Genomic DNA, 14,621 nt, shown 5'->3' on the forward strand with positions numbered 1-14,621 from the left:
CAAGTATGCATAGGGTTTATTTTCCTTTGTATCACTCTGCAAGCTTTGTCCATTGCATTAATTTTGCATTAGATTTTGGTCTACATGCCTTGAATATGTTTCAGTATCTTTTGTAAATCTTACTCATAATCTTACTCTTTTTATAGCTCTGTATCTTTTGGAAAATATTCTCAATACTCCTTTTTTCAAGCATTTTTTTTGTGCCATAGATCTGTTTTTATTGTGATGACATGGTATCTTCCTTGGCTTGCTGTCAGTATATGAGTGCATTGAATATTCACTAGCTAGCAGTAAGTATTTAGGGTTTTAAGCTTGTTGAGTTGAGTTGAGATGAGAGTTTGCTTGCATGAATGCACTGTTAAGGGAGCTTTGTTCGTACTTTTTCAGTATTATTTTGGCTTTATAGCTTAAATATGATTTCTGCTTGAAACCTCAGTGTAGGGCTGTACTTTAACTGTCAAACTGCAATCCCATTTCACCTTACTGTTCCCAGAACCTTGAGGTTGTACACGTGTAATTGAAGAATTTCATTGGTTAGCCAGGGACATGGCCCTTTCATTGCTGTTTTCCTACTCTTATATACTCGTAGAATCTTGCTTGCCTTTAATTTTCTTATTGCCAAATATTTTGTTTTGAAAGTAGCAACCCAATTGATCATATTAACATGTATTGTTTTGAAATTTTATTGCCGAATAGCCATTGTGCATACATAATTCTTATGGATTCAATACATGACGTGAATTTTCATGTGAATTTTCATTTTTACTTGATATTAGTGTTATGTGAAGTGTTCCAAGATTACAGAAAGTCATTTTAATTGTAACTAATTACTAATGGTATTTTCATCTTGTCTAGGTGTCTCTACTTCAAAGCACCTTTTGGTGGAAATTGTAGTTTGTCGCACTGAATTTCATATCCCTGGCCTGTGCTACAGCTTACTTCTGAGGATTCCTCGGTAAGAAAGATTTTTGCAAGAATTGGTTTTAGGAGTTTCAAATGCTTCTTCAAATGACGGACTCGAAGTGAAAAAGCTTAACCAATTGCAACGATCAATTGAACAGAGTAGTAATTGATCTGCGAGAAGAGATACTCTCCGACATCCTATCTAGACTTCCAATTGAATTAATCTTGATATGCAGAATTGTTTGTAAAAGATGGTATGCCATGACTCGAGAACCTAGTTTCATTAACACACTTAGTAATTCCCGTTATCTCACAGGGATGAACTTTCTCAACTCTCTGTAAGTTGTTGCAATTTCCTTCGATATTCAATTTTGTTAGCAATGCATGTGAAATCTATTTGCATTTTCTGACCATAAGATGATGGTATGCAGGGACATGAGCAACAATAGTTTCAATTCATTAGCTGTTCCTCCATGGCATACAAGCCTAGAGGCTTTGACGACATTGTACCATCTTAATCCTCATCATCTGTTGATCTAGTTCTCACTAATAGTTTAGGGGATCTTAGAATAATTAAACATAAAAAATACTGCACCAAACAGGCTCATTACGCAATTTGAGAACTAGATCAACAGCTGATGAATTGTGTGTGTCAATTTCATGTAGAATATTAATCCACAATTTGCCACCATAGACATCTACATAAGGATGTTTTCCAATGTAAACCTGCATTTCCATTCCACTGAATGATTCCATGTTGATCACGACTCCTCTATGAGCTTGTGCCTGGCCCTGCATTTCCATTCCATTGTGAGTTTTCTTAATTTGTTTAATTATTTTCCCATAACTCATTGAATTCAGCCAAAATTCCTCACCTTCTTTGTGGTGTATTTTGATTTGTTTTTCCTAATCATATTTTGTGGTTTTTGAATCGAAGAGGAAAGAGAGAGAGGTGGGGAATTCCTACTAAGTTTTTCACCTTTTTCTACTCGAAATCTACTAAAATTGTTTGATGTAGTTATTAAAATTTTTGTAAACAAGATGCTTGTTTAGTGGTTGAGTTCTTATTTATTCTTCTACCTAGTTTAAAATGTTAAATAAAATATTTTTCATATTAACTATTTGCTTATGAGTTTCAGGTTGAACAATTGGAGCGAGAGGTTGCTGAGCTTCGACATGCCCTTGTTGATAAGCAAGAACAAAAAAATGTCATGCTTCAGGTTTTGCATTGGTGAAGATCACATGTACATGAAGGTAAGTGTAATAATTTTTTTTTTCTTTTTAATGGAATCAGTTTTAGGTCTCTATGCTGACTTATTTGTTTAATCAGTTTTAGGTTTCTTTTTAATGGAATCAGTTTTAGGTCTCTTTACATTCCACATTTTCTCCCTCTCCTATTTTTTGGTTTTTATTTATGTTTTAAGTTCTTATTTGCTAGGAATCTTAGAGCTTCCTGGGCCCTTTTTCCCCTCATTGTTCTTAACCATTTTGCACTATGTAGAGAAACTATGACCAAGAATTTAGAGATACCTGCTTATAAGTGAACCTACTAATCTTATAGTTTATTTTCTAAAAATTTTGCAATTAACTTCAGTATCAAAAAATAATAGCAGTGGCATAAAGAATGAGATATAGGAAGTAAGTTCATCAGATGTTATCATCCAGGTTTCTTTTGGGTGATCAAAAACAGAGTCCACTACACCCTACCAATGGATAGATACAGATGTGATGTGAACTTCCTGCATTGTGTAACTATTATGAATGCTCTAATTGCAGGCTTTGTATCATGCTCTTCCGATGAGCTACGTTACTGTTGCAAAGCTGCAGAGCAAGCTTGATGGAGAAATCAACTAGACTACTGTGCGCAAGCTAATTGATAAAATGATCCATGATGGGTTTCTTGATGCCAAAGGCAGCAGGAAGCTACGTGCGTGTATTTTCGTGTCAATCTTAGGCATATTTTGGTAAAATTGTTGTTATAAACTTTTTTCCATTTATTGTCACAGGCAAGCGCGTGATCCACTCTGATCTAACTAAGAAAAAGCTAATGGAAATCAAGAAAACTATGGATATTGATGCCATGGTGATTATTAAACCTTCCTTGGTTGCATGCATCTGGAAATACTAGTGTTGACCTATTGGAACTCTATTAAATTAAACAGGATGGGGATATTAATGAGCACAAGTCCAGCCATGCTGAGTTTCAGAAAATGGGTAAGTGATCAGAATACTTATATACTAATGCTTTATTGTCTTTTAGTTTAGTTTCCCTATTTTGCAACAAACAGTTGAAATAAAGTTAGCTTTTCTACAATCCAGGAAGCATCAACAGGGATATGTCCACCTGTGGTGTTTTCCACTCCATTGGATCAGACCTCACACGCACAAGAGGCAGGTTCGAAGCACATCAAAATGGCTCTATAAGAAGTGAGCAGACTGTTTCAAGGGCAAGGGATCATGGAAACACCCCCACAAGCCGGGCTGAGGTTAGCATGTCTGGTCATGAATTGCATGCTCTGTTTTTTTTGGCAGAAATATTTTCTTACATAAAACATTTTTTTATAGCAAACGTTTTCTTATATTTGGCTATGACCTTAAAACTTAGTGATATGTTGGTGATGGTGGTGTAGTAGCGGCTCAAGGTTCTTTGAGATGTTAGGCTAAACATTAAAACGAGACATTATCTTATTAGATCTTTAAAAAATTGTTATTGGGCCTTCAGCAACAATTTTTTTTAAATAATTTTGGGGCTTAGGTAACAAGCTAAGTGGCTTAATGGTCGAGGTACCTTTGGTTGTTGGTGGTGGTAACTGTGGTTTTGGAAAATGTTTTTCACCTTTCAAAAGTAAAAAATATTTTTTGTCTAAATAATCGTGTTTTTAGTTGACTTTGAAAAACGTTTTTTGTCATACCAATTGCCAAAAAAATACAAAAAACGTACAATCAACTCATGTTACTCAAAAGTTTGACGGAAGTGTGATGGGTAATGTGTTGTGATTTTTGTGCAGCCAGTAGCTTCCAGAGAGAGTTTTGTACCAGGGAATGAGAATGCCAGAGCAAATGGAAATGCCGATCACTTCAATGGGGTTGACACAGGTATCTGCAGTATGTCCACCCAGGACAAGCGGTCTAGGAAAGCAAGCACGGTATGACTCTTCAGAATAATAAAGAGTCATAAGGCTTTCTAAAATTGTTCTGTTCATGATTTTCTTCCCTTTTATAGGTTAAGGAGCCTATCCTTCAGTACATGAAGCGCCAGAAATCTCAAGCTCTTTGAAATGCTTTGGGGTATGGTATGCTATGGTGACCATTCCCTAATCATTTTTTGAATTCTGTTTCCACTACTAGTTGAATATGCAGAAACATTTTCTACATTCATCCCTTTCTGGTTCTATACCTCTTTTTTTTTTGTGGTTATTAATTAGAGAAAATGTTAGAATCATGACAAATGAAAAAGGATCATCAAATTTTCACATTTTATAGGAAGACATGAATAATAATGAAAAAATTAATAGAGGTTGTGGTGCGGAAAGGCCTGACATGGTTTGGTTATTTAAGTTGATGTCAACACCTCCAAATGGACAATAGTGTTGGATTATTAAATGCATATACTTATTGCACATTGTTTTGTTGTCATGGGGAACATTAGATCACAACATATGTTAAATGTTAACTGTTGACTTGTAGACTCTGACTGAAGAAAACCTAACTTGATTTTTGTTTAATTCTTCAAAAAACATAGTTCAAGGTCAACAATAAAGTGTTAGATGGGACTCTTTCCTTTTGTTTTTCTTCCCATTATTCCCTTTCTTGTCCCATGGTCTGTCTCATATCATTCCTCTCCCTCCTCTCATATGACACCTACACAACTCCTCTTGCCGTAAGGGATTAATTTATTTACAGCGATTTTTTTTCTCAGTACTAATTTAAGTAGTCTATTGTTAATTGTTAGTAATTGCTTTTGTTCCTAACATAAAGTTTGGCTATAGTGATTGATCAATACACATCATTGGTTTAATGATTTCATTAATAACATCTTAATAGTTCTCAGGCTAGCTGCCTTAAAAAATGACAATGTCTCTCCTCAATCTCGTACTCAATTATATAGCATTTTCCCCTAAAATTTCTACCCCATTTTCATTTTCATTGTTTTTCTTTTCTTGGAGTTTTCACAATTCAGAACTTAAAAGGTGATTCGTTGCCTTTAGAACTTGTGTTTAGAACTTTCTGTTTTTAGGTTGTTAGAGGGAGATGAGTTTTAAATTTTACTTCCCTATGAAGGAGAGAAAGATGAGAGGGATGAAATGTGCTTGTCCACTAGGTGTTAGGGTTGGGTTTGGCCATGCATGGTGGTGTCCTGGTGGACTGTGTCTTGCAAAGTCACCCAACCTAGGTGTTTGGGGAAGTGGATACTGGGTTTTGTTTTAGAGGTGGTTGATAGCCATGGTGGCCCATGAGGCTATTGGTTGGTGGTGGCATGTGAAATATAGGAGGAAATGAGAAGGGGAATGGTGAGTGGGTCTGCTGCTGTAGAAAGGAGGAGGAGGGAGAGGGAATGAAGAAGAAAATAATAGAAAAAGGCAAATTGAAAAAGGGGCAAAAGTATCATTATATATATTTCTTAACACACGCTCAATTTAGTGTGTTAACGCATGGTTAACTTAACCAGAATTTGCAACGTTTGCACTTTACTCCAAATTTCAAGAGGGTTATGTGTATATTTTTAAACATGAAGGAGGTAAAGTGTTTTTGGACAAAACCATATAAAATATAATTAACCCAAAATGTTTGGAGATCTAATTGTGTTTTTATTTCAATATCTATTCGTGTGTATTTGTTTTTGTTTTTATGTTTGCTTGCATGTGTGTTTTGACCTTTTACCTCGTTGAAGTTCAAAATAAAATAGGAACATATTTAGATTTAAATGAAAATGGTAACTCCTATAAAAACTATTGATTGATTAGGTTGTGAACACGTCATGTGATTCTCTTTGGTTCTTGTTGGCATTAGTGCTAGTGATACATGGTGTTCTTGCAATCTTTTGTCATCTTCTGTTATCTGTGTTGCTTATCATTAAGGATTACTTCAACTCTTTGAAGTTTTGGATTGTTATATGCATTTCTATTAAATTGGTTTATAAAATAAAATTATTTAAATATGATTTTAGATGTAATTAATAATATATTAATGTCTTCCTTATTTATTTTCTTTGCAGATTGGTTTTTGATGACGTTTGGAAGCATATTTGCAAATCAAGATCAAGTGTTGAATTATTTATTTATTTCCTGAACTGATACTTAGTTGTAGTTGCAAATCAAGATTGAGTGTTGATTTTTTTTGTGGACTCCACATTAGTTCATTTTGGGATTTGCTTTGATGTTTTTTTTGTTATACATAATGGATTATTATTGAAGTTGTTCCATATTTTATATTCAAAAGGCTATTGGGATCTGAGCAGGGATATTTGTGAAATAATAACTTAAATTGAATATAAAATATGGAACAACTTTAGTGACGAATTTTTTCGTCATTTGTACTTCTTATTATGACAAAGTGATTATTCGTCACTAATAAACTTTTTTTGTGACAAAATTTACTGCAGTTTATATATGAAAGTTTTTATTTATTTTGTTGTTTGGTGACTAAAAATTTTGTCACGTGTATATATATTTATGACGAAATATATTTCGTCACCCATGTATGACTTTTGAAGACAAAAAATTTCGTCACCTTTACATCTTATTGTGACAATTATTTCCTCATCAATGATCAACATGCGTGACAAATTTATTCGTCAACTAAAGTTATAAATATGGTACTGAACAACTATTTGGTGACCAAAATGAGAATTTTTTGTGACAAAATTTTGTTTTATTGGTGACAAAAAATTATGACTTTTGAAGACGAAAAATTTCGTCATCTTTACATCTTATTGTAACGAAATTATTTCCTCATCAATGATCAACATACGTGACAAATTTATTCGTCAACTAAAGTCATAAATATGGTACTGAATAACTATTTGGTGACGAAAATGAGAATTTTTTGTGACAAAATGTTGTTTTATTGGTGACAAAAAATTTCGTCACTGAAGTAATTTCATTGGTGACGAAATTATTTTTCGTCACGTTGGTTTTTAGTGACAAACATTCAATGACGAAACCGGTGACAAAAATATTTCCTCACAAATATCTATAGTGACGAAATTAGCTCTTTAGAGACAAAAAAATTTCGTCATTCAAGACCCAACTTGTTGTAGTGCATTTTAGGCATGGGATCTATGGAAAGAAGGAAGGGGCTTGGAGATAATAGATCACTTATTTGTTGAAACATGTTCAACAAGTGAGGTTATGCGCTACATTCAAGTTAGTTTCTTGTGCGTTCAATAAAATGCAGCAGATAGACCAACTATTTCAAATGTTGTGTCTATGCTTAGCAATGAAATAATAGCAATACCTGCTCCTAAGCAACCTGCTTTTTCTACAATTGTGAGTGTGAAATATGGCAATACACTTGAAATTCCAAAACTTTGCTCAGTAAATGATGTTACAATTTCAGAAGTGGAGGGTCGATGGCATTTGTGCATGTAGAATGACACAAAATTGCCTATTAAACAAATTTATTGTAAACCTTGACAAACAATGTTTTCATTATGTTTTAATGACCAACTGCTAAGTGATACTATTATACGCTTTTTTTTTCTTTTTGTTTTTATTTATTTTATTTTATGCTATATGTACGAACTAGTTTGGATTCATTAACACGAAATTTGACTCTTTGTTTGCTGGATAGATGAATCTATAGTTCAAAATATCAGGTTGGGAATTATAAATTAATTAAAGACACTGCAAGAAAATCGGGAATTAGCGGCGTTTATAAAACGCCGCTATAGGCTAGAAAAACGCCGCAAAAAGATAAAACGACGTTTATAAAATTCGTCGACAATGCGGCCGTCGTTGTATCTTTGTGACGTTTGAAAAACGCCACTAAAGACTTTAGACGACGTTTTCTAAAACGTCGCTAATTCTTTACAGCCGTTAACAACGCACGTTAAAGGAGTTATCTCTGACGTTATAATGACAACATTTCGCGACATTTTTAAGAAAAACACCACCATTTCTTTCATTTAAAAAAAAAATGAAAAATCATAATTAAATGATCTTTTGACTTTTGTTCAAACCAAACCTACATCATCCATCATCATCCATCACCATTCTCAAAATATATACCATAATGTGAATGAGCATTCATTTTTCAATTTTCCATAAAATAAATAAATAAATAAAACTCCTTTAAATACAATATGACAATACAAAATCATAAAAATAATAATATTCAGTGTGCTCTCCAAATTCTCTGAAAATAACTTCATCCACAGCTCTCTTCAGCTTCATCAAGTCATCAATCATCTTCACCAAAATGATGATTATATACCTGAATCATCCAATTCCTATAACTCCTACTGCTTTCAGTTTCTTTCTCTCTTCTAGGATCATCTTTTCAGCTTCTAAGGCGACCAATTGCTCCTGTATTAAATTGATGATACAACACCTGAAAATTTCACTATTTTCCTAATAAATAAACAAATAATAGCATTCTTTTCCTAACAAACACCAAACCAGACGCTAAATAAATATTATCGACGGAGAGAATTAATGTTAGGAAACACTAAATACAAATTTCAGCATCTAAGAAAATCACCATTAAGACACGTGGTTGTAAAGCCACAGAGATGCAGGAAACCATGGCAGTTGCTTACTATGTTACATGGACTCTTAAAATAAAATTAAATTTCCGTGTCGACACTTGGACAAGGTATGGAATACGTGTCTGATATTTTCCATCAGACATGTCTTACATATTTGTATTATATATATATTGTTGTATAATTGTTACAGAAATGAGAAATTATTTTTGACATTGTACGTTACTTATAACGCTATTTTATCTTATATAGTAGTTTAAAAATATTAAAAATATGACACTTTTTTGCCAGTCCGAATATGTATAAATTTGAAATTTGATGAGTCTGACCTACAAACATGCACTCACATCTCTGTATCCGAGTCCATGTAAAATAGGTTGATTACAAATGAAAGAATATTCAAGAATGAAGAAGAGATCTAAGAACATAAATTGAAATGTGTACCTTAACAGTAAGAGTTCCTCTATCCTTCTTATATTTTATTTTAAGTATATCAAGTGATGGAAGGAGTCTCACTTCAACCTCTTTTGGAGTTTTAGCTTCCAGCTCAATCAGCTTTAATTTTGCTATGCCCAATCGTTTGTCTTGCCCAACATCTTCATCGAAAACCTGTATGAAAGGATTGTGAAATTTATGTGCACACAGTCAAAGCAAATAGAAACTCTCCATTTCAAAAGAAGAGGTTGCAGCGGTAGTTACAGAAGAAGATATTAATACATCCACATATATGTAAATAAAATTGCAATGAAGAAAGAAGATGAAATTTTACACCAGCATCAGAGAAACACAGTTGCCTATCTCATCAGGAATTTGACCAGTTAATTTGTTCCCTTGAAAATCCTTGAAAATATTTCAACAACAACATCTAAAGTTAGTATTATGTAAACTTGGTTACAATGAGCAAGAACACCAAATCAACAGGATTAGCAAAGAAAGCATACATGGATCGTAGATTCTTCAGGTCTCTAATTAGCAAAGAAATCATCGTTGTGAACATCATCCCAGTCCAGCAACACAGTTGCTATGTTGCTAAACGACGCCTTAATCGACATCAACGCTTTGCCTGTGTGAAGATAACACCATTCTCTCATCATCACAATGGCTTTCTATTATGGTATGATTTGCTTCACAAATGAAGGGAAAGTAAATTCTCTCCCTAGTAGCAAAAAAAAAATGTTGCTTTTAAAAATCCAAGCAAATGGGGGAGAGAAAGACAAGAAAAACAACAATGTGAGCAGTGCTGCCAAATAAACCTTGGAGCTTGAATCATGTTTGCCATTAAAAATTTTTGAATGAAAAATGAAAAAACTTACACACTATAAAATACCATTAAACTAATGGAACACATATTTGAGTCTCAGTGGCATAAATCAGTCTCATAAACCATCATCAGGAGTGGCTGAACCTTTTTAGGCTTTGCTCTAATTCCTAGCAGTCTCAACACAAATCTAGCAAGCTCTCCATATAGTAATCCCGATCGATCCAACAGCTGCACATGATGACTCCACGAGTTATTTAATTAAACATACCTATCATATTATAACGACCAGACTCAACAATTTCATCTTGCAAATAATCAAATGGGGACACAAGGAAATTAAAGCCCCTGAAGAAGAGCAGTAATGAACATGTGGAATGCCTGTGTATTCTGGTCTATCAGTATTGCAACCCGGCCAAAGAAGGTTACCACACCATCCAACTGCAATCATTGTAGAAAAATATATATATATACATTATGGCTAAGAGAAATGGCATCAGTTCCACAAGTTTGTTAGCTGATGATTGTAGTACACCTTCAGGGAAGAATCTGTCTTAAAAGAGGTATTTTGACAATAATTCTCAAACAATCAATCATATTCCTTCTACCCAAATGATAAATATGACTAAATAAAATAGAATAAATATTTCCCAAAGGTATATTGGTTGATAATAGCCCAAATTAGTGGATAAATTAATGCAAATGATGAGTATTCCTTGGAATTATCTATCACATGCACAACAAATTGCCTGGGTATTATATTCATATTTGAAGCAAATTCAATACCATTACAGCAGCTGTCAGGAGCTGAAACTATGAGGACCAAACTTCATAATGACAAGAATGTATTAGACTATTAGTATGTCGAGTGTGATAACAAGTCATTATTACATGTCAATATTAAGAAAGCACCTTTATGCAGCAGCAACTGTTCTTGGGACCAATTGACCAAATTCTAAGCTCAATTCCTCTCAATGCTTTCTGGAGGTGGTACCAGCGTACCACAGGTAATTCCATTAACTCATCAAAGAAAGTTTGTAAATAAGTCATGGAATGCTAATTTGTTCTCATTGTAGAAAATCTAATCCACATCATGAGGAATGTGTATTTTTATTCCAACTATGACCTGTTTAGTAGTACTGAATGAACTTTCCTTTATCTTTCATATTAAATTAAAACATAATTCTGCAAAAGAAGATCCCTGCAGGCTCAATTTCTCCCTGTATTCCAGTCAACCAATTTCCTATCAGTGCTGTAATTTTGATTTCGAATTGAATTCTTCATTTAATTGAATTTAATTAATTGATTCCTTAACCCAGTGAGTTTAGCAAGTGCTAAGTACATATAAATCCCATGGGATTTCATTATATTTTCTTAAAATTTTCTGGTTTAGCAGAAATTGAAGAACATAAAAGATACATTACTAGAAAACAAAGAGATTTTTTTTTTAAATTTTTTTTTATAACTAGCGCATATGCTAAACATCAACTACACAATACATTAGTTAAATATGTTCTTAATCAAAATTATAAAATCAATTGAACCAGTGAGGAGAGCAGAGGAGAAGACAGTTGAGGAGACCAGAGAAAAGCGGAGGAAAACTATACATGGATGCCGGAGGGAGAACTGGTGACGAAGTTGAAGCCGTTCCTGCTACAGACAATCTGTGAGGGTAATGCTTATATTTAGCTTATATTTCATAAAAGGACCTAGCTTATATTTAGCTAAATTTTAATAGAAAAAGGAAAAGGTGAGGGAAAAGGAAAAGGTGAGGGAAAAGCTTCGGACATAAGCTAGGTAAGGGGTAGGGATAGGGATAGCACAAACACTGACCCAGTGTTTTTTAATAGCTCAGGGGCAGGTTAGAGGGTGGAATTGGAGAACCCAATTGGGTTCAGGATGGTGATGGAGAAGGGTAATCCAACCCATCGGACCTGAATATGTATCGCATCACGACAAAAAGATACCTAATTATTTTAATACACTAGTGGAAAGAAAACTAATCTATAACTATATCATCACTGGCATCAGATTTATCAAACGTGATCAACCATTTTTTTTAACCAGTCTGCCCACTTATCCGGTCATGTGACAGGTCTGGCCTAACCTGAGTCAATAGATCAGTAAACTTGGAACAACTAGAGGGAAACATGCCGTAAGTCCGCCCTTTACACTGTTGTGCATTTTCTCCTCTTTATTCAATTATTCCCAATATTTGTCAATTATTCTCATAATTTCCCATCCTTTATGCAATTACCCCAGTGCAATGGCCTCCACCCACATCCCCTAGGTTAAAGCTTTTTCATAAGAGATTATTACGAGAATAATTGCATAGAGGCTCAGTATGTACACAAATTAACTTTCCAAGAATGGTCAACAAGTAAAGCACCATCCCAGTAATTTCACAAAATAGCATAGTCAAAAGTGACCTAAAGGCATGTGGATCAAAACCTCAAGAATAAGAGACTGTGTCTCCTTGTCTTCTGCAATCAGCTCAAATGTTTGATTCCAAATGGGGTTCAGGTCATTGTCAATGACCTTTGTTTTAACCTTGAACAATGGTCGAATGTACATAACAACATAAGGATCAGATTTTCCAATCATTTCCATGTTCTTAAGATCATTTGCCTTCACTACTGTCACCGTAAGCTTTCCCTGTGGTCTAAGCTCTAGTTCACTGCATAAAAGGCACAAAGAAGTGTTAACTCCAACTTGCCATATAAAATAAAATAAAGCAAGAAAAAAGAAAAAAGAAAAAAGAAAAAGTGTTATACTATCAATTCACGTGATGAACAAAACATCTAAAAATGAAAAAAATACTTGAACCTGACGATGAAAAAAGTGTGTCAATCACGATATACCATAAACAATGCAAATAAATCTTGTTCTTATGGTGCAAATCATTAGCCAAGTACAACTAAGAACCCTTCTTAATTAAAATATATATATGTGTGTGTGATTACCTTGTATCTACAGCTATACCACCTATAGGCACAACAATCCTGTGAGGCCATTGAATAAGAAATCTCATACCTGAAACATATGTTATTGAATAAGAAATTTCGAAATCCAGTATGAAGAGCGAGGAAGATAGTGAGTTGTTTGAGACCAGATCTGATGGAACAATAGAGGGAGAGAGAGAAAGAGAGAGAGAGAGAGGACGAGACCTGAGGGGCAATAGCGACGGGAGGACCAGACCTTAGGAGGATTACCAAAAACCCAGTATTCATGATCTCGTCTCCTCCTCTTGCTTCGACTTGACTGGTCACGGTCTCGATCCCTGTCTCGATCCCGATCCATAATCTCGATCCTTTTTCACTCCTCAGTCTCGTAACCTCGCGTTCGTGCAACTCAACCGGTCCATCTTCCTCTGCAAAATCATCAGAATCAGAATCAAGAAAAACAAAAAATCATCTGGAAATTTCAACCAAATCGATTCCAGAATCGATGGATTTAGAATTAAATCTGACCAAGTAATCGTAATCGAACTGGTGAATCTCTCAAGAAGCATGAGAGAGACGGAGGAAACCCTAGATCTAGGACGGAGAGAGCAAACGATAGAGAGAGAATGATAGAGACGGAAAGAGAAATGGGGGGACGGAGCAGTGTTACAAAGTGAAACGCGTGTTTAACGGGTGTATTTTAATTTAACGCGTGTGTTTAACACGTCTTTCACAACATTTGTCCAAGAAACGTTGTCTAAGAAACGTTGTTATAGCCAGCTTTTCTTGTAGTGAGATATGAGATTTCCACAAACTTCCTCATATTGTCATAAACTTTCTTTGTGTTGATTTGTTCATATGATTATGCAAACATGTTTACATCTTTTATATGATGGAATTTCTCATACCAACTGGTTGACAAGTTTATTTTCCTTAGAAGTTGCAATTGGAAAAGTAGGCTCCATTTAAGTGATAATTATACATTTGTTTAATAGGTTTGAGTTATAAGAAAGAGGCATGCGATGTGAAGATCTTACGTAGTGTTTATATTTTAATATTTTATCTTGAATATCGTATTTGAAGTACAAAAAAGGGAGTCATTTTGGATGTCTTCATTAACATATATTTTTTTTTCTCTTTTTTGTTTTCTTTTTTTTTTCTTCTTTCCTCTACCCCTTAATGGCGTGTCTATGATCTAAAGCAAAGTCACATAAATCTAAATCATAAAAATAATCCCTAGTGTTGTACTATCATCTCCAATACAACATCTGCCAGAGTTTTTCTAGAATTTTAAGTTAGTGTCTCAAATCGCACATTACGGATCAAAGACAGGGCAAGGTTGTTTAATTTGTTCATTGTTTCATCAAGTCTTCATTATCTCATTAAAATTTTATTTTGAGAGGCCTTCAATATTTGTACTCATATTTGGTCATTCAAATTTCCATAGTCGCTTACTATGTCCTTCGAATAAAAATGGAATCCAATGACTTGTGGAAGAGATTTTAATTTATAGCCAACTATAGACCTTACTGATTCACGACCCGTATACAAAGTCTATCCAGCGTGGGGCATGCTCAAAATGCATGGTACCAACGCGAGGTAAGAATTGGGTGCTCATGTTTCATTGTTATAGTATAAATTGTCATAATTGAGTCATCCTCTCTACCTTATTAGTAAAGCACACTAGTTGCAATCAAACTAAAGTGAAGAACATTAGAAAGGGCTTCGGAAGTTACTGGTCAACATTAATGGGCATTGGAAATTATAGAGAAAAATGCATTTTAGTTTTTCCCACTAAAATGTAATTTTCCTA

The 14,621-nt window shown here is 34.3% G+C and overlaps 2 protein-coding genes across 3 annotated transcripts; one reads left to right on the plus strand and one right to left on the minus strand.

Moving 5' to 3' along the window:
* The first annotated feature begins 2,784 nt into the window (after positions 1 to 2,784).
* Positions 2,785 to 4,180, plus strand: LOC114300715 (meiosis-specific protein ASY1-like). The gene is made up of 6 exons (XM_082900839.1): positions 2,785 to 2,836; positions 2,910 to 2,986; positions 3,066 to 3,117; positions 3,223 to 3,389; positions 3,912 to 4,049; positions 4,127 to 4,180. The coding sequence occupies exons 1-6, from the start codon at positions 2,785 to 2,787 to the stop codon at positions 4,178 to 4,180; spliced, it is 540 nt and encodes a 179-aa protein (XP_082756965.1).
* Positions 4,181 to 8,106: 3,926 nt separating this feature from the next.
* Positions 8,107 to 13,571, minus strand: LOC114312442 (calcium-dependent lipid-binding protein-like). Of its 2 annotated transcripts, XM_082903280.1 has the most exons (5): positions 13,337 to 13,568; positions 12,830 to 13,236; positions 12,318 to 12,543; positions 9,125 to 9,217; positions 8,107 to 8,429 (listed from the first exon to the last, which is right to left on the minus strand). In XM_082903280.1, the coding sequence occupies exons 2-5, from the start codon at positions 12,895 to 12,897 to the stop codon at positions 8,343 to 8,345; spliced, it is 474 nt and encodes a 157-aa protein (XP_082759406.1). In that variant the 5' UTR covers positions 12,898 to 13,236; positions 13,337 to 13,568; the 3' UTR covers positions 8,107 to 8,342. The 2 variants fall into 2 exon arrangements, with proteins under 2 accessions (XP_082759406.1, XP_082759405.1); XM_082903279.1 differs by lacking the exon at positions 8,107 to 8,429 and having other exon boundaries at positions 8,993 to 9,217; positions 13,337 to 13,571.
* Positions 13,572 to 14,621: the final 1,050 nt, after the last annotated feature.

This window comes from Camellia sinensis, chromosome 13, assembly GCF_055761805.1.
Source record: "Camellia sinensis isolate YWXY chromosome 13, ASM5576180v1, whole genome shotgun sequence".
NCBI classification, from domain to species: domain Eukaryota; kingdom Viridiplantae; phylum Streptophyta; class Magnoliopsida; order Ericales; family Theaceae; genus Camellia; species Camellia sinensis.